The 19,087-nt window shown below is 37.7% G+C and overlaps 1 protein-coding gene across 1 annotated transcript in view; it reads right to left on the bottom strand.

Moving 5' to 3' along the window:
* LOC107290401 (histone-lysine N-methyltransferase EZH2) overlaps positions 1–19,087 on the bottom strand; it is a gene marked incomplete in the record, with an annotated part of 140,168 nt that overhangs the window by 9,843 nt on the left and 111,238 nt on the right. The window contains 6 exon segments of the mRNA XM_029284743.1: positions 7,420–7,598; positions 7,892–8,017; positions 8,653–8,693; positions 11,144–11,238; positions 11,410–11,579; positions 15,590–15,823. Coding sequence (XP_029140576.1) covers positions 7,420–7,598; positions 7,892–8,017; positions 8,653–8,693; positions 11,144–11,238; positions 11,410–11,579; positions 15,590–15,823 — 845 coding nt within the window.

Genomic DNA, 19,087 nt, shown 5'->3' on the forward strand with positions numbered 1-19,087 from the left:
TTATGAAAATCATCCTGGGAAACAGATGGCACTTATATTTCTTGACGCACAAAAAGCCTTTGATAATTTAAATTGGCAATTTATGTTTCAACAGTTGAAGGAAATGGATTTTGGTGAAAACTTTATAAATGCTATTCAAGCAATTTATAAGAAACAAACAGCAAGGATACTTTTAAATGGAGACTATACAGATGGTTTTTCTATCAAGAAAGGCACAAGACAGGGATGCCCATTGTCGCCTTTGTTATTTATTCTTACATTGGAAGTGTTGGCTAGGAATATTAGGCAGGATATGGAAATCAAAGGAAATAAAAGATCAGAAATATAAATTACAGGCATTTGCAGATGATCTGGTTTTTATTTTGGAAGAGCCATTGGAAACAGCCACCAAACTCTTGCAGATAATAGAGAAATTTGGAGAAGTGGCTGGACTGAAAATAAATAGAGAAAAGACTAAAGTTTTAACAAAAAACCTAACAGATAAACAGAAAAACCAACTCGCTAAAAAGACAAATCTTCAAATAGTTATAAAAGTCAAATATTTAGGTATTCATTTAACAGCAAAATACACAACATTAAAAGAGGATAACTACGAGACACTAGTGAAACAAATAAAAGCAGACTTGGAAAAGTGGAAAAATCTTCAATTATCACTGTTAGGAAGAATAGCGACTGTTAAGATGAATATTTTACCAAAACTACTTTTCCTATTCCAAACAGTTCCTGTTAAATTGACTAAGATGATTTAAATACAACAGTACTGAGATTTATATGGCAAGGAAAGAAAGCAAGAATTAAAATTAAATTACTACAGGAAACTAAAGACAGAGGGGGCTTTGGACTCCCGTACTGGAGACTGTATTATCAAGCAGCTATTCTGCTTTGGCTTAAAGAATGGATCACATTGAGAAACAAACAACTTCTATACGTAGAAGGACATGATTTGCAATTAGGCTGGCATGCGTTTATGTGGTATGAGAAAAATAAAGTACATAAATACTTTCAAAACCACGCCATAAAACCACAAAACCACGCTTTCAGAGTGGGAGAGAATTAAACATCAAATCTACATGAAAATACCTCAGTGGCTTTCTACAATGGAAGCGTTTGCTTACCCAAATTTAATTAATTATGATAAACTCGTTACTTATAAAGATGTGCTGGATAAGGATGGAAAACTTAAAGACAGACAAGTTCTTCAACAACAAGGTATTGATTTAACATGGTGGTCGTATTTGCAAATTCAAACAAGATATGAAAAAGATGTAAAATTAACGGGATTTTATAAAGAACAGATATCAATTGATAAAATACTCCTAACAACAGATGAAAATTTGATTTAAAAACTTTATAAATTTCTGTTAAGTTGGAAGATGGAAGAAGAACAAGTAAAAGAAACAATGATAGAGTGGGCAAAGAACTTTGGACATTCTATAAACTTAGAAGATTGGCAAAAACTCTGGGATAGAAATATTAAACTTACTAAAGCAGCCTCATATAAAGAAAACTTATACAAAATGTTTTATAGATGGCATATGACACCAGTTAGATTAGCGAAAATGTTTAAAAACGCATTGAATATTTGCTGGAAATGTAAACAAAAACCAGGTACCTACTATCATGCCTGGTGGACATGCCCTAAGGCAAAGAAATTTTGGTTTAAGATCCATCGATGGCTGGAAAAAATGACTAAAATGCAAATAGAATTTAAGCCAGAATTGTTTTTGTTAGGATTATTATGAACTAATTATGGAAAAGAGAATGAATATTTAATATTACATGTATTGACAGCAGCAAGAATAGTATTTGCCCAATTTTGGAAAAATGAAGATTTACCATTTGATCAGACTATAATTACTAAAATTTTAGAATGTGCAGAAATGGATAGATTAACTTTAGAGATCAAAGAGAAAGAAGACTATCTACTTTAAAACATGGGAAATTTTTTATCAATGGCTAGTAATACGATAGAATGAGAAAAGATTTTGAAATTAATTTGGATGAATGTGATTTTAAGTATTAGTGATTATAACTAATTAATATTTTATTAATCATGGTTATTTAGTAAGATGAATAATATTTATTTACTATCTTTTATTCTTATGATTATTGTTAACTCAGTTTATTATAATTGCTTAGTATTATATAAGTGATGTTTATTTGATTTTGGTACCCGGACGGTAACTTGCTTGTTAAGCGTGGATTTTTTGCTGGGGGTAACCCCATCACTGTACCCATTCCCAATTCCCTTACGTTTACCCCTTCCTACACCCCTACCGATCCCATCCCTTTCCTATCCTTATAAAACCCAATAAAATATTTATATATAACAAAAATCTTGGGTGAGAACCTCCTTCTCTCAGCCAGGGCCCTGAAAATGGGTTGTGGGTGGGTATTCCAGCATGGCAATGACCCCAAACACACGGCCAAGGCAACAAAGGAATGGCTCAAGAACAGACATGTCAAACACAAGGGCCGGGGGCCAGATGCGGCCTGCGAAGTGGTTTCATGTGGCCCGCAAAGCCATCCTGGAAACAGTAAGGGAATGGCCCGCGCTGCCTTGGCCCTGGCCCAGGCTGGCCGGGAGCCAATGTACAATTTTGTGGTGGCCATCTATGTTGAAACGCAGTCTTAGCTCCACAAGGCCGTCTGGAACCAGCGAGGAACCAGCTCCTACCGTGTCGGCCCCGCCCCCTGGGTGCATACTGGGGAGGTGACACCTCCCCAGCTGCGTTTCTTGCCTGTTTTTCTCCCTCCCTCATCTCAAATATTTTCCCACCACTCTGTACTTAGGAAAGAAGGAAAGAAAGAAGGAAAGAAGAGGGAGGATCTGAGGGAAGTCCTACCTTAGTCCTGCCCTGCTGCCCTTTCACCATCCCCTTGCCCCCTCCTCCTGGCCTATCCTGGGGGTCTCCCATCCTATTGCTAAGGAAGCTTTGGATACAAAGCCGGGTCTCCTCCCATGGAGAGGGAATGGGCCTCCCTCTGACTTTGCCCTTGTACCCATCATGAGCAACCTGGCTAAGGAGAGCAAGCACAGCAGCAGCAGCCTTGAGGAGGAGGTAAGTGCAGCTGGGCGCCTCCTTGGGGAAGTGGGGCTGGGCTTGGTGCCGCGGTTGTTCCAGGGTCAGGCTGGGCATTTGACCTCTGCTGCCCAGGGCTCCGGGAAACCCGTACCACCATCCAGCCCCCCCCCGCATGGCCTGAGAGGAACAGTGAGGCTCCTCCAGTGGACCATGCCTTGGCATTTGCCCTGGTCCCACCCCCTTCTGCCAGAGACTCTCAGATCTGTCCCACTCCTGCCCAGGCCCCCACAGGCACCCTTGACGCGAAAGATGTAGATCTGGCCACGCCCACCCAGTAGGCCACACCCACTCCATCCACGCCCACCCAGTAGGCCGCACCCACCCGGCCCCCTGAGGGCAACCGTAATGCTGATGCGGCCCTCAATGAAATTGAGTTTGACACCCCTGCTCAAGAAGAAGCACATTAAGGTCCTGGAGTGGCCTAGCCAGTCTCCAGACCTTAATCCCGTAGAAAATCTGTAGAGGGAGCTGAAGGTTCAAGCTGCCAAACGTCAGCCTCGAAACCTTAATGACTTGGAGAGGATCTGCAAAGAGGAGTGGGACAAAATCCCTCCTGAGATGTGTGCAAACCTGGTGACCAACTACAAGAAACGTCTGACCTCTGTGATTGCCAACAAGGGTTTTGCCACCAAGTACTAAGTCATGTTTTTCAAAGGGGTGAAATACTTCTTTCACTCATTAAAATGCAACTCAATTTATAACTTTTTTGAAATGCGTTTTTCTGGATTTTTTTGTTGTTATTCTGTCTCTCACTGTTAAAATAAACCTACCATTAAAGTTATAGACTGATCATTGTCAGTGGGCAAACATACAAAATCAGCAGGGGATCAAATAATTTTTCCCTCACTGTATTGGGCAACTATTAGTGTGTAGAATTATTATGTGACTAAATGGAAAATGAAAATTTGCCCATCTCACTCATTTATTTTCCTCTGTCAAAGTGAGAATAATAAACAAACAACTCAAAATGTACAAATGAAGATTTCTGACATTTCCCAAAAAAATCAGTGACCAATATAACCACCCTTCTTTTCTTTTTTTTTAAATATATGTTATTGAATTTTTAACATAAACACCTTGATATTTGGTAAACAGCGTGTTGTTTACAAAGTAATCATTAACAGTTAGTTTCTATATTCCAAAGTCCACATAATAGCTTTGCTTGATTTTCTTCCAATAATATTCTCTTTGCAACTTTAAATTAATACAATTCTTATTAATTTGATAGGTAACAATTAAATATAAAGATTTTTCTAAAATTTCTACCAATAATAATCACATCAATATCATGCTTCTTTTCTATCTGGTCATCTTGGTTGCCTCGTCATGAATCCTGTTTACAATTCTTATTTAAATTTATTTTCCCTACAATGTTCAAAACATTTCTACTGGTTAAAATTTTCCCAGAGTTAATTACCTTAAAGTATTTAAATCTACTTTCATGTCTTAAAAAATAAGTAGGAAAAAGACACAAAAGAAAAACATAGAAAAAGAAAAGACGTGAGAGAAAAAAAGGAAAAAAGAAAAAAAGGGGAGAAAAAAATAAGAAAATAATATACTACTTAAAATACATATCCCTCTTGAACTAGTATACACTTATATCCATTTTTTTCTGTTCTTTTTACCCATAATTAAACCTATATTTAATCTTTAAATGTTCCATTTAATAAATCCAATCATCTAATCTTTTAAGTCTATTCAAAACAAATTTCCCCTTTTTAGTTATCCATTGGAATTTTCTTAAAATCAATTACATTTAAATGTCTAAAACATTTCCTTTATATTGATCATCCCAAACATTTTTATATTTCTCATATCAAAAAACAAAATAAAAAGAGAAAAGAAAAAATGCTGTCTTACTTGGAGGGTTCATCCCTGTTAAACTAAAATCTTTCTATTTCCTCAGCCATATTCAAACAAGTGTTTAATTTTTAAATATTCCCTCTGATACACCCCATCATCTAATTCCTCAATTCTCACTTTAGCCGTCTTCTTTTGCCAAGCATCTTTCCCAATCAATATATTCCGTTGCATCAAAGAGTCTTTCCATAATCTTACAAATATTGTTGTAGATATAATAGGCAAATCAAACATTATGTTTTTGTAAAAAAAAATTGCCCCTTCATATTCATTGAAGATTTCTCTCATCATCCCTTGTCTCCCCATTTCTTGTGGTACTCCCAACAGCTTAGCAGTCCATTTTGTCAAATCTTTTTCCTTATCCTCAAATTTACTTTGTGGTCTTAGAGTACAAGTTATCTTTTCCATGTTCAATGTTTCTTGTAAGTGCTTCTCCACTTGAGTTTCGACTAGTTTATATTCAGTTGTCTGCTTTACATGATCTCTCTCTTTTTTTGTTTTCTGATCATTTAATTGTTGTGACGTTAAATTGAGAATGCATTCATTTAAATTTTCAAATTCATTTTTAATTTCCTCATGGTTTGAAGTTAATATCATTTGCATTTGTTGTAACAGAACATACATTTCCTCCTGGTAAGTATTTATTTTTTCTTGATATGTTCTTTCTGCAGATCTCTGATGCTCCATAATGACCAAAAATCCTTTCTCTGCCAATCACTTTAAAGTCACAATTTAAAAAATATTTATAATCCAGGACGGTAATTTTTTTTCTAAGTTTTATAGTTCTCACTTTGTAGATAGTTCACAATGTTTTCTTCTCTTTTGTTACAACTGCTAATTGTTTAGTCAAAGCCCTGAAGGTCACGACAACAGGCTTTTCTTTCTGGGCTGTATATTTAGGGCAGTATTTTCATCCACCACTAGATGTCAGCACCAGTCCATCTTTCAATTTTCTGTATTTTTTCCCCATAAACTTAATTCACCGCTTCTGTTTAGTGGAGGGTGGAACAAAGACACACACCCCTCTCACTTTCGGAGGATTTTTACTTCTGGGTTTTTTTCTTTTTTTCTCAGGAAATCAGTCAGGTAGAAGAGAGAAAATCAATATACTTACCCAGTTCACGCACACTGTTTACAATCACGCTTAGTTTAGTGCTTTTTGGCTTTGACTGCATGTAACTTGGGCTAGAGTCATGAATGACGCTAGCCTTTCTTCTGTCGGTTTTTGGAGAGCTTTCCCCAGACGTCCGGATCGACCACTGTCTCACCAGGATCGGCGGGGCTTCCCTCCTTCTTTGCCACCTCTCTGGGGTGGCTTTGGGACCATTTAGGGTCCCCAAACAGAGAGAAATCAGCTGTAGGGCTCAGATCGTCTCAATCCCTCAGCTGTGGCGCTAGCTGCGCAGAACCGGAAGCCATAGCCATAGTTCTTTTCAATAACAGTCATAAGCCTTCCATTCACGGAGTCTGTCAGTTTCTTGATCTGTTGACGATCAACGTTTTGTGCAGCAGCAGCAACCACAGCCTCCCAGATACTGTTCAGAGAGATGTACTGTTTTCCTTCACCGTAAATCTCCTGTTTAAGAAGGACCCACAAGTTCTCAATAGGGTTTAGGTCAGGTGAGGAAGGGGGCCATGTCATTATTCTTTCACCTTTAAGGCTTTTACTGGCTAGCCACGCAGTGGAGTACTTCGATGCATGCGATGGAGCATTGTCCTGCATAAAAATCCATGTCTTCTTGAAAGATGCAGACTTTTTCCTGTACCACTGCTTCAAGAAAGTGTCTTCTAAAAACTGGCAGTAGGTTTAGGACTTGATTTTGAGTCCATCTTCAACCCAAAAAGTTTCAACTAGCTCATCTTTAATAATACCAGCCCATACCAGTACCCCACCTCCACCTTGCTGGCGTCTGAGTCGAAATGGAGCTCTGTGCCTGTTACTGATCCAGCCACGGGCCCATCCATCTGGTTCCTGGTAGCTTCACGTTTGGTTCTTCTCAAATCTTTGGCAGTTAATGTGCGTCTTTTTTTCTCAACACATTTCTTGCAACCCTGTTGACTATTTGCAACAAAACGTTTGATGGTTCTGTGATCACACCCCAACATCCTAGCAATTTCAAGAGTGCTGCATACCTCTGAAAGACTTTTTATAATGTTTGACTTTTCAGAGTCAGATAAATCTCATTTTGCCTGCGGAAAAGAAGCTGCCTAATAATTATGCACACCTTGATATAGGGTGTTGACCTCCTTAGGCCACACCCTCCCTCATTACACAAACACACATCACCTGATATGCTTATATCCACTAAGCATTCAAGTTTATACAGCTTGGAGATGGAAAATATGCATGAAAATGATGATATGGTCAAAATACTCACTTGCCTAATAATTGTGCACACAGTGTATATTATGCAGAGCTGTCTGGCATGAACAAAGATAAAATATGCCATCTGTTCATAAAAAGATGAACCACCTTTTTGGATCCTCGTTGAATGCTGCAGTTCTTGCAAGACACATTTTTGCTGTCCCAATGATCAGCTGCTCCACATGTCAAACAGAGATCTGGATCACACTCACGTACAGCTAAGTAGCAAGGACACTGCTTTGTATTGCATTGTGCTTTACAACGGCACCCAGGAAACCTGTTTTGGCCTTTAAACAAAAATGAAAGCTGAATCAACTTTTTAAACTCCTGTTACAGATCAGCCTTCCATCCTTCCGAGGTCAGTAAAATGAGGACCCAAATTGTTGGGAGCAATATGCTTACATTTGTAAACCACTCAGAGAGTGCTGTAAAGCACTATGGAGTGGTATATAAGTCTAAGTGTTATTGCTGTTGCTATTGCTAAACATTGTTAAGGTTACCACAAGAACTTTAAAACTTCATCAGTAAGACAACTTATTGTTCAAATCATATTAAAAAATAAAATCTCTCCAACACTTACATTCTGAACTGCACTGACAGAACTTCTCACAGAAGTTCTGTGCCATGACACATGGACATGTGTTGTCACAAGGCTGGCGTGGGTGATCACATGGCTGGTAGTTGTAAACATGATTAGATGACCCATCTGAACAACAAATTTAGGCATTTTTAAGGACAGAAAAATCAATACATCTTTTGAAAGAGTATAAAAGGAGATCCTCATCCCTTTCAACCAAATAACTACATAAAAAAGCCCCCATATCCCTTTATATCAAGAACTTAGGGAAAAGATAAGAGAAATAACCTAAATTCCATGCACTTCAACAGAATCTTTTATTACTCCTGTCTTTCCCTGCACTTGCCAAACGAAGAATATGGAAAATGAGGTACTTCTGGATGCCTCCTCCATGCAGGAAATATAAAGGCACACCATCATTGTCTACTATAAAAATTGCCAAAGAAGGTACCTATGCGTTCTGGAGGTGGATCAAGCCCAAAACCTTCCTAGTTCCCTGCTATATTTCTAGAAGTCGGAAAATACTATACTAAGCCTAGATCCACTGTAGTTTCTATTCCTCCCACTTAGGACATGCAAACCAAGGGGTAGCCCTCTGAGTTAAACTAAACCAGAATACCCTTAGAGGCAAAATATCTTCATGTGCATACTGGAACCACTTGCTCATAAAGTTTATTGGATTGGATAATATGTTTGGATGTTATTATTTTTAAAAAAAATAAAAACAGAATTTCAAGACATAAGTTGAATTTAAAGATGCTAGCCTTTCTTCAGCTGTATCTTTCTGCAATGAGCAGCCCACAATCTGTAAAATGAAGAACATACAATATAGTTAAACAATTTTGACCTGGAAAATGCACCTAACTCAAGCTGCATCTTAGAAGAGAGATTTTACTATTTTGTATCACTTTCAGAAACAAAATAAGCAATGTCAAAATGTCACTTAAGACTGCATCTTTTAAAATATTATCACACCAGAAATATTAATTTTGCACTGACATGTTTAAAGTTAAGCTGTAATTTTCTATAGGGATGTGTCATACAATTTAAGTGTGAATAATCTCTGAACTGACCTTGAAAACTGTGTTTTGACAGTATGTTTTGAGAATAGAACAAAACCAAAAATCATATTTTATTTTTGTACTCAGAACAAAACACAGCTGTTTCATGTGGGGCTTTTGTAAGTGTTCTGTTCTTTTCCCAACAACTTGATTAGACAGTTGTGTTGCAACTAATGCTAAACTCTGGCTATAGTAAACAACAGTTACACAGCAGTACAGTCTTGTGAAAAAGAAAGTACACCCTCTTTGAGTTCTATGGTTTTACGTATCAGGACATAGTAAAAATCATCTGGTCCTTAGCAGTTCTTAAAAGTAGGTAAATACGGCCTCAGATGAACAACAACATATGACATATTGGATTGAGGAAACAGAATTTTAAATTGAACTAAGTCAGGATTTACTGACAAAGTGAAGGGGGTCTGAATACTTTCTGAATGCACTGTATTAGCCCAGTTGTCATAGCTCATAACAGCAATTTATTGCTAGGACCCAAACACCAACCCTAACCCATATGGATCAATCAGAATGCACTGGCTCTGAGGCCAGTGGTGGGATTCAGCCGGTTTGCACCACTTCGGCAGAACCGGTAGCTAATTTTTTGTTGCCCAGGCCCAGAATGGACTTCCGGAAGTGGCATCCACATAGAGAACCGGTTGTTCACATATTTGAATCCCACCACTGTCTGAGGCCATTGAGATAGTTCACAATATATACTGCTTGGATGTATTAGCAGAACACTGACTAGATAGAAATGCTCACAGCTTCATACAACTGGCCATCCACCCCAAGAATAAGTTATAACCATTTTTAAGGATTCTTTGGTACAGAGCAATTAGATTTCACATGGGTGGGTTCACTAAAGAAGGCCATTAAGTTGTGTTTATGTACAAGTATGCCTTATATACAAGTGCAGGAATACTGTGAAACTCTAAATTCAAACACTGCTACTGTGTTTCCCTGAAAATAAGACCCGTTCTTTCTTTCTTTCTTTCTTTCTTTCTTTCTTTCTTTCTTTCTTTCTTTCTTTTTCTTTCTTTCTCTTTCTTTCTCTTTCTTCCTTCCTTCCTTCCTTCCTTCCTTCCTTCCTTCCTTCCTTCCTTCCTTCCTTCCTTCCTTCCTTCCTTCCTTCCTTCCTTCCTTCCTTCCTTCCTTCCAAAAGAGGCACCAGGTCTTATTTTTGGGGGGTGCCTTTTCCACAGTCTCACCTCATGGCGGTGGCACCGACAGCCCTACCCAGCTGGCCCACTTCTTCTGCAGCCGAAGGAAATGCCTCTACAGCTGAGAATGGAGCTCCGGCCTGCATTTTGCCGTCAGAGGCCTTCCAGAAAGGCCTCTGCAACCGAGAACCGATTGAATCCGTAGCTCTGTTCTTGGTTGCAGAAGCCTTTCCGGAAGGCTCCGGTCTTACTTTCAGGGAAACACTGTAGTATATGGGTGGTTTGTTGAGTGTGCTTGTGCATTAACTGTATGTTTTTGTGTCCTGCTATTGGTGAGCATCCTGGAAGACAGGGAACATAAATGATCCAATCTTGGTAATCTGAGAATTGAAAAGTCAGCAGATTAATGTTTTCTCATACCCACTATTTGGCATTATAAAGATCCATATTCATTTCCCTTCACAAACATGCTGTTCAGCTGACTGATGAAGTTTAATAGTGATTTTAACAGTTTTTATGCTGCTTTAGCTGTTATTTATTTCTGGTTAGCCACCTTCAGTGATAGAAGAGCAGGATACATATCAAATAACAACTGGAAAAGGAATTCCCTATTATTTTAAATCACCAGGAATCACGAGTGGTGAGCTGATGATATAATGATGTCAATGAATTAGAGCTGTTCCCCCCCACCCCCTTTCCCCATAGTGCCAATATTCGTCAATTGAGGCAAATTTTGGCAGTGGAATTATTTTAGGAAAAATGCTTTATAAATTGGTTATTTCAGGAAAATCTAAAGCAGATTTCTTATATTTCAGTGCAATCTTTATATGCAGAACATAAGTAATTGCATTTGAATTGTCCACTGCTTTGCACTCAATTCTTCCATTCAGACATTGATCTCAGAACATATTTAACAAAAAGTAACAGTTTAGAATTTCTCAAGATCTTTGCTTGTGACATTCATTTTATTAATATATTTTTTTAAAAAATTCCCACTTTAAAAATTTTGTGGGATGGCTGATATGCAGTTTGTTTACCTGTGTTTCCTCTTTTTCTTTCTTGGAGGAGTATCAACATCTTCAGCAGGTGCTGGAGCAATAATACTAGATTCCTTTACTCTAAACTCATATACCTGTAAGGAGATTAAACATCCTCTATGTTTCAGTGCAATGTTTTATTGATTAGAATTTGATGTATTAGCATTCTCCATAAAATCTAATACATTTGAAATTACTAACAAATGAATGTTTGTACTGTTTCACTACTAATAGTTTTGAAAACGTTCTCATCATTTCATGCTTACCTGTCTGCATGTTTTGGTCCCAATTAACCTGGCTATTGCACAGAAATTGTCATAGTAGGTACCAATGAGAACCCTGAACATAGAAGCTTCAGCACCAGTCCATTCAACATTTTCTGGAGGCTCTATATTTAGCTTCATCTTGATTGGTGTTTGACACCTAGAATTTGCTTCTGCAATGCCAAAAGCAAACAGTTTCAATTCCCAGAAATAACAGCTATGGCCAAACAGAAAAAAGACTACTTTCAATAGGATACCATTTTAAATATAGCAGGGGTAGGCAATGTGTACACTCTACAGCCAACAGCCTTGACCAAGGTCAATAGATTGTGGAAGCTGTAATCCAAAACATAAGGAGGACCTCAGATTGCTAATTCTGATATATAGCACTGTTATGATGTTATCAGACTTGACTTTTGACCCCTCACATTTCTGAAATGAGTCTTTATTCTTTAAGTTCAATTAATGGCACATCCTAACTTCTGGGTGAGAAATGGTGAGCTAACACATCTCTGAATGAGTGGAGATGACGTTGCAGTCACAAATAAAGGACTGGAGAGATCAGTCCCATGTAACCTCTCCGGATAAGGAGAGGATGGGAGATCACTCACTTATTCTCCAGATGACTACTCCTTGCAAGGAGACCACAGGATAGTAGTTTTGCTGCAGGTTTGAATATCAGGAGACAAAGAGAAGCCATCACACTCTCAACCTCAGCAGAGCCTTTTAAAGGACAATGGGTTTGGTAACCTCACTTTCTAATTGTTTTCCAATATTACCTATTTAAGTATCTTAAGACTAATAGAAATCTTCAAAAAGACAAGTTTGCAAAGTCAACTGGTGAGTTCACCTTCATTACAGAATAAAAGTTAACTATAAGCTTGAGAATGTTTTTTAAAAAAATTGAAATAAATGGCAAAAAGCTAAATAAAACTTTAATTCAAGAAAGTTACAAACAAATTAAAGGACCAGACAAATTTGGAATGACTTTTGCTATTAGAGTTTGGAAATAATTATATAAACAAACAGCACCTCGGTGGAAACTAAATTGTTTAGTCTACCTTAAGTCACAGCAGAAATTCAAGACTTTATGATTTCATAAATTGGATACTAGAGGGGACTAAAGGTTCCAGGCATAAAAGAAAAAAAGACTTTAAAAACAGATAGGTTTGTCTTTTAGTTTTGGTCAGCACCGAGACAAAATGACAGAAAATAGTATGACACTTGAAATGCTCCAGGAGATATTTGAACAATGAGGACAGAAACTAGCAGCCAGAATGTCAGAAATGATGTCTGCTTCTATAGACTATGTCCAAAAATATATTAAAGAAGAAATGACAGATGTGATAGAGAATACCTCAGAAGATGTACATCTTAAAGAGCTAAAATAAACTTCATCTGATACAGAAATATTAGAATATAAAAAATTGTTGAAATAGTGGAAAATAAAAACAATTGTGGATTATAAGACAGAGATGATAGTTAAAGTGGAAATACAAATGATAAGCCAAGAGAATGACCTGGATCATCAGTTCTCACTGGATTTACAAAGGAGGTTTGCTGAAGCCTCGAAGTAGCCTCTGAGGTAGGAAAGAGAAAAAACTGAAGAGAAGCTCCTCACAATACCATCAGAATTAATTAAAGATCAAAATTTTGAGAAACATATTGAACAAGTACAAGGTTAGTTTGTTTGACCAAGGTTAAAATAAGACAAGTTTCTATAAAATCAATTAATGGCATATCCAGAGGAGCAATCAACAAAAATGTTGCTAATCATATCCTCAAAAAGGAAATTCCAAGGTATTCCTGTATCAGGTTTGACTGAAGCATTCATTTACTCTTGGCACAGAAAGAAAACAAGACAACATGTTTGGGGCGGGGATAGACTGGAAGGATGTATGCCAACTCATTTTATGGTATATAAGTAACCGATTTTACATGATACATGAGTGATTACAGCAGTATGCTCCAAAATAAAGTTGGAAAATTAATGTTTGAGCATCTTTGATATCCTTTATGTACTGTAATGATTAATTCCAATTTGATGATAAAGGTATAAAATAATGGATTAATTCCTACTGTCAAGAAAAACATTCCTCAGATTTTTATCTAAGGTATAACTGAAGAGTATAGCACATGCTGGAGCACAAAGGAAAAAAAATGTCACACACATATAAATTGGTTGAGTATTCCATCACATTAAATCAGAAGTAATGGTTCAATGTTCCATTTATTTACTTGACTGGTTCTTTTTAGCCAAAATGAGGCTGAGATCCAGAAGGTCTGTTTTGTTTTGTTGCTCACAACCTAGGTGAAAAACTGGAACAACTGGAAAAACTGCTAAAATGTTTAATTAAAAATAACAAAAGTCTTGTAGAGACATTGACGTCTGATTGTCAGAGGCACTGAGCATCTTTAATCAGCAATTTGAAAAATTCAAGATTTCATCTCTGGAATGTACTGTCCTGCAATAATCAGGAGCTATATTAATTCTAATTTGAGTAGAAAAAAGGGAAAATGGGGATAAAAATGCCAGACAGACCCCACTCCCCAATATGTATGGAGAAGAATCTGGCTATTTATTTTATTTCTTAAAAATAAAAAACTCCCAAATGAATTGAAAATGATTATATAAATGTTATTACAAATTAAAATAATCCATTAAAATGACCAATATTAGAAGGTGAGTGGCTTGGGAAATAGCATCATAAAAACCTTGAGCTTTTGGAGGAATTGGATATTACTCTAACAGTCAATAAATTAACAGATAATAGGGGCAGCACTTTTGATTCAAAGGAAAAAAGTGCTCAAAGCATGAGTGAACATTAACATACTGTTGGGACATCCCCTTTTAATGTATTTTAATTTATTGTTAATTATGATTTAGCACATAGAAAAAGCTATAGTGCCTTCTATCTATTGGCATGGCGCTGAACTGCTTTATTAAGCAGAGATGACACCAACTTGAGCAAGACCATCTGCCTCCTGCCCAGGAATGCCTGACCATTAAAGTGATGGGTCAGACCCTTGTACCAAGCTGCTTAGGAATGTTTTTAGTAAGGAGGAATGTTAGTGATATGGTAAAAGTCTTAGCCTACCTTATAACCTTTAGCTGAACTGTGTTACTATGACTACTGAAGATATATGCATGATGTTGCTCTTAATGATTGGTTTATAATGATGTGTGCTTCCATGATTGGTTCATGGCAATGTATGATTTTCAAAATTGTATAAAAGGGGATCCACTCAGAGCAGGGGTGTGCCCATTTGGAACTTGCTTCTGGGTAATACTTTTATTTGCAAATAAAAGTTCTCTTTTCCTTTCTACCTATCTGGTGTGATTCATTGGGCTTGAATGCCAGGTAAAAGGACCAGAGCTTTCTGTGACAACAATACCACCTTAAACCAAATACATACTTTCTCAGGATCAAGTGTAGAATCTTGGAGAAAACTATGGCTGCATTAAGGAACTGCAAATAAACACCCAATTTATGTCCCTATACATTCCAATACTTTTTGTCTTTAAAAATGAAGAACTCCAAAACCCTAATAAAACATGTTTTGAGAAGTTGTTTAAATAACTTCAGAGGGAAATTATTCTACAGGACATTTCCCAGGATCAATAAGGCCATCTCAGTATTGCCACCAAGTCACATGGCCTCCTAGTCCTAATGACAGCAGGAGATTTAAAGTAGTTGCAGTTCTGCTGTTCAACACAAATTCCTGAAGAGGAAATAACTATTGTGAAATTCCGGTGCCGGAAGAACCTAGAATTGACATATATGATGTCTGAAAGATTCTTGCATTGCTCATCCTATTGATAAAGCTCAAATGCCAGAAAAATAATTTTTGCCAGTAAGGGCTAACATGTGTAGGGTCTACTGAGAATAGCAGCATGGCTTTCTTAGAATGAATAAACATTATTATATTAACATTATTACTGTTGTGCTTTAAAGGGGTTTTCATTATTAGCCGGAGTAGACTGTATTTGGTTCCTCAAAATATAGACCTTGAGTTGAATTTGTTGGCCTACTTTTTCTTTTTAGACTTAGTAAATAGTTTCAAAAGTAGGTAGTATATAAAACTATGGCCCTTCAAGAAAACAAATGACGTGTAATCCAATACTTCCAGTCCCCGTATAAACATGCTTTACAAACCCAGCAACATTCCACAATTGTCTCACCAGAGGAGCTTGAAGTTTCATCTTTTTTCTCTTCCTCATCTTTATCATTATTTTCACCTCCAGTTTCAGTTCCAGCTTCTCTGTCACTGTCTGTATCCTTTGATTCCAGCACATTTATGGTTGGCGTGCTGGGCCTGCTGGTATTGTTCGGAATCCTTCCCCTTCGGCGACCTCCTGGGCGCTTTGGAGGAGTTTTTATTCTTTCATCAGTCAAAGCAGCTGCAAACTCTTTGGCTCCTTCCTAGAATGCACAGAAACATTTGCAGGATAGGGGAAAGTGCATACAGCAGTGGCCCCCAACCTTTTGGGCGCCAGGGAGAAAGCTGTTTCTGCGGACCGGAGGGAGCATGGTTTTGCTTGCTGCCTGCCTGCATCCCACGGATGGGGCTTCGCTTGTTTGCATGGCCTGGTTGCTGGCATGCCACGGACCGGTGCCAGTTCACAGACCAGGGGTTGGGGACCCCTGGCATACAGGGTAGAGCCTAGCTAAAAATGGGGTTCAAATCATTGGCTAGAGTAAGTACTAAAAGTAAATTGTTATTGTGTTGTATCAGACTACAAGTGAGAATGCAAATCATAAAAGTGAATATAATTAAAACTAAAATTTAAAACACTGATTTACTCCAACTCAATTCCCTTGACGATTCAGAAGTCTGATGTATTTTTATTGCTAGAAAGAAAAAATGAGGCTTATGTACAGTGGATATAAAAAGTCTACACACCCCTGTTGAAATGACAGGTTTTTGAGATCTAAAAAAAAAACCAGACCAAGATAAATCACTTCAGAATTTATTCACCTTTAATATAACATATAAGCTGTACAATTCAACTGAAAAACAAACAAATCTTTTAGGGGGGAAAATAACAATTAAAAAAGGCACAATAACACAGTTACATAAGTGTGCACACCCTTAAACAAATACTTTGTTGAAGCACATTGTGATTTTATGACAGCATTCAGTCTTTTGAGGTAGAAGCCTATCAGCATGGCACATCTTGCCTTGGGAATCTTTGCCCAGTCGTCCTTGCAAAATCGCTCCAAATCTGTCAGATTGTGAGGGCATCTCAGACTTCCGGCAGATATAGTGGCCTGCTAACAGCATTCCTTTTTTGGTCTGTTACTGATTCTCGATGGATTTGTACCTAGAGTTGTTTTCTAAGTCAGAAGAAATTTCCCTGGGAAAGGGGAAGTTCTGGAAATTAACTGGATGGCTGGATGCTCTTAGAGAGCTTCTTGAAAAAGAAGTAATTACTGGGGAAGGGGCAACCAAGAAGCAAGTTCACCATGGAAGAACCAGCTGTATAAAACGGAAAATAAAGTCTGCCACCATTTCTTAGACACTAATGTTTTGCATATTTACCTTTCTCTTTAAAAGAGGCTCCCTCTGGCTGCAGCCTGCTTTTTCTTTTTTGTTGAAATATCGTCATTTCTGAACCTTCATGATTTTAAGATGCACACAATGGGAGGATTTGGTGTATTCAAGCCAAAATAAAGAAGCTGGAAATTGCTGTGGAAACTATTTTAGAAATCTCTGGACTTAAATTATGCAAGCAAAAGCAATAGAACAAAGTCAAACTAGAGTCTTGGACTTTAAGAGTGCTAATTTCAACAAACTTAGAGCTTGGGAAGAATTCCATGGATGAGAATCCTCAAGGGGGAAAAAACCAAAGAAGCTTGGGAAATTTTGAAAAGTGAGATTATAAAAGCCCAGTCTAACACAATACCAATGAAGAAGAAAAATAACAGCTCTCAAAAGAAACCAGAATGGCTGCATAAAGAACTCTCTGATAAATTGAAAGACAAAAAGGACAAGTATAAAAAGTGGAAAGAGGGGCACATAACTAAGGCAAACTATCAGCAAATAACCCGAGCCTGCAAAGATGAAGTGAGGAAAGCTAAGGCTCAAAATGAACTAAAGCAGAGGTCCCCAACCTTTTGGGCACCAGGGACTGGTTCCGTGGAGAGAGGTTTTTCCGCGGACCAGAAGGGGAATGGTTTTGTGTGCTGCTTGCATCCCACGGATGGGGCTTTGCTTTTTTGTGCGGCCCAGTTGCTGGCATGCCATGGCCCGGTACTGGTCCATGGACCGGGGGTTGGGGTCCCCTAAACTAAAGCTTGAGACAAAAGTAAAAAATGACAAAAGAGCTTCTTTCAACATGTAAAAACCAAGAAAAAAGTCAAGGAAACAATTGGTCCATTAATGGGAGAAAGTGGCAAGAAGGTGACAAGCAACAGGGAGAAAGCAGAACTGCTTGACTCATTTTTTGCATCTGTCTTTACACAAAAGGAAAAAAAAACAGTCCAACCTATCAAAAACAGTACCGTAAAAAACAGATTAGGAATATAAGTTAAAATAGGCAAGAAAATGGTAAGTGACCACCTGTCCACCCTAGATGAATTCAAATCACCGGGACCAGATGGATTATACCCCAAGGTTCTGAAGGAACTGGCAGACGTGATTTCCGAACCACTGAACTATATCTTTCAAAGATCCTGGAGCACTGGGGAACTACCAGAGGACTGAAAAAGAGTTGATGTAGTTCCCATCTTCAAAAAAGGAAAAAAAAAGATCCAGGAAACTACAGACCTATCAGCCTGACCTCAATACCCGGGAAGATTCTGGAAAAGATAATCAAGCAACGAATCAGTGAGCACTTAAGAGGCAAGCAAAGTGATAACCGAAAGCCAACATGGGTTTGTCAAAAACAGATCATGCCAGACAAATCTTATTACATTCTTTTACAAAGTGACAAAATTACTGGACCAGAGAAATGCTATGGATATAATTTACTTGGACTTCAGTAAGGCATTTGATAAAGTAGACCACAACCTACTACTTGATAAGACAGAAAAATGTGGGTTAGACAGCATCACCACCAGATGGATTTTTAACTGGCTGACCAACCACACTCAATGTGTAGTCCTCAATGGTACTGCATCTACATGGAGGGAAGTATACATTGGGGTACCCCAAGGCTCTGTTTTAGGTCCAGTACTCTTCAACATCTTCACCAATGATTTGGATGAGGGGATAGATGGGGAACACATCAAATTTGCAGATGACACTAAGCTGGCAGGAATAGCCAACACTCCAGAAGATAGGCTTAAGATAGAGAAGGATCTTTTTTTTTTTCCCAAATATAAATTTTTTATTATTTTCATCATAAAAAAAACACATCACAAATACATCACAATATAAAAACCCCTACCCCCCACCCCCCACCCGGACTTCCCAAACCTAATCCCAGGATACTATTCAACTAAAAGTAAACTAGTATTAATATCCCTAACTCCACATAATATTATTCTACATAAGTAGGTGAAATATATATATAAAGAAAAAAAAAGTTTTTATCTAAAAACCTAAATTATATTCCACCATTCTATGCTTATTTTGAATATAAACAATCCATCTTCTCCATATTGATAAAAATTGTTCATTTGAGTGATCCTTCAGATAAGCCGAAATTTTTGCCATTTCAGCAAGATGCGAAACC

Source organism: Protobothrops mucrosquamatus, unplaced genomic scaffold (genome assembly GCF_001527695.2).
Source record: "Protobothrops mucrosquamatus isolate PMUCROS unplaced genomic scaffold, P.Mucros_1.0 scaffold881, whole genome shotgun sequence".
NCBI lineage: Eukaryota > Metazoa > Chordata > Lepidosauria > Squamata > Viperidae > Protobothrops > Protobothrops mucrosquamatus.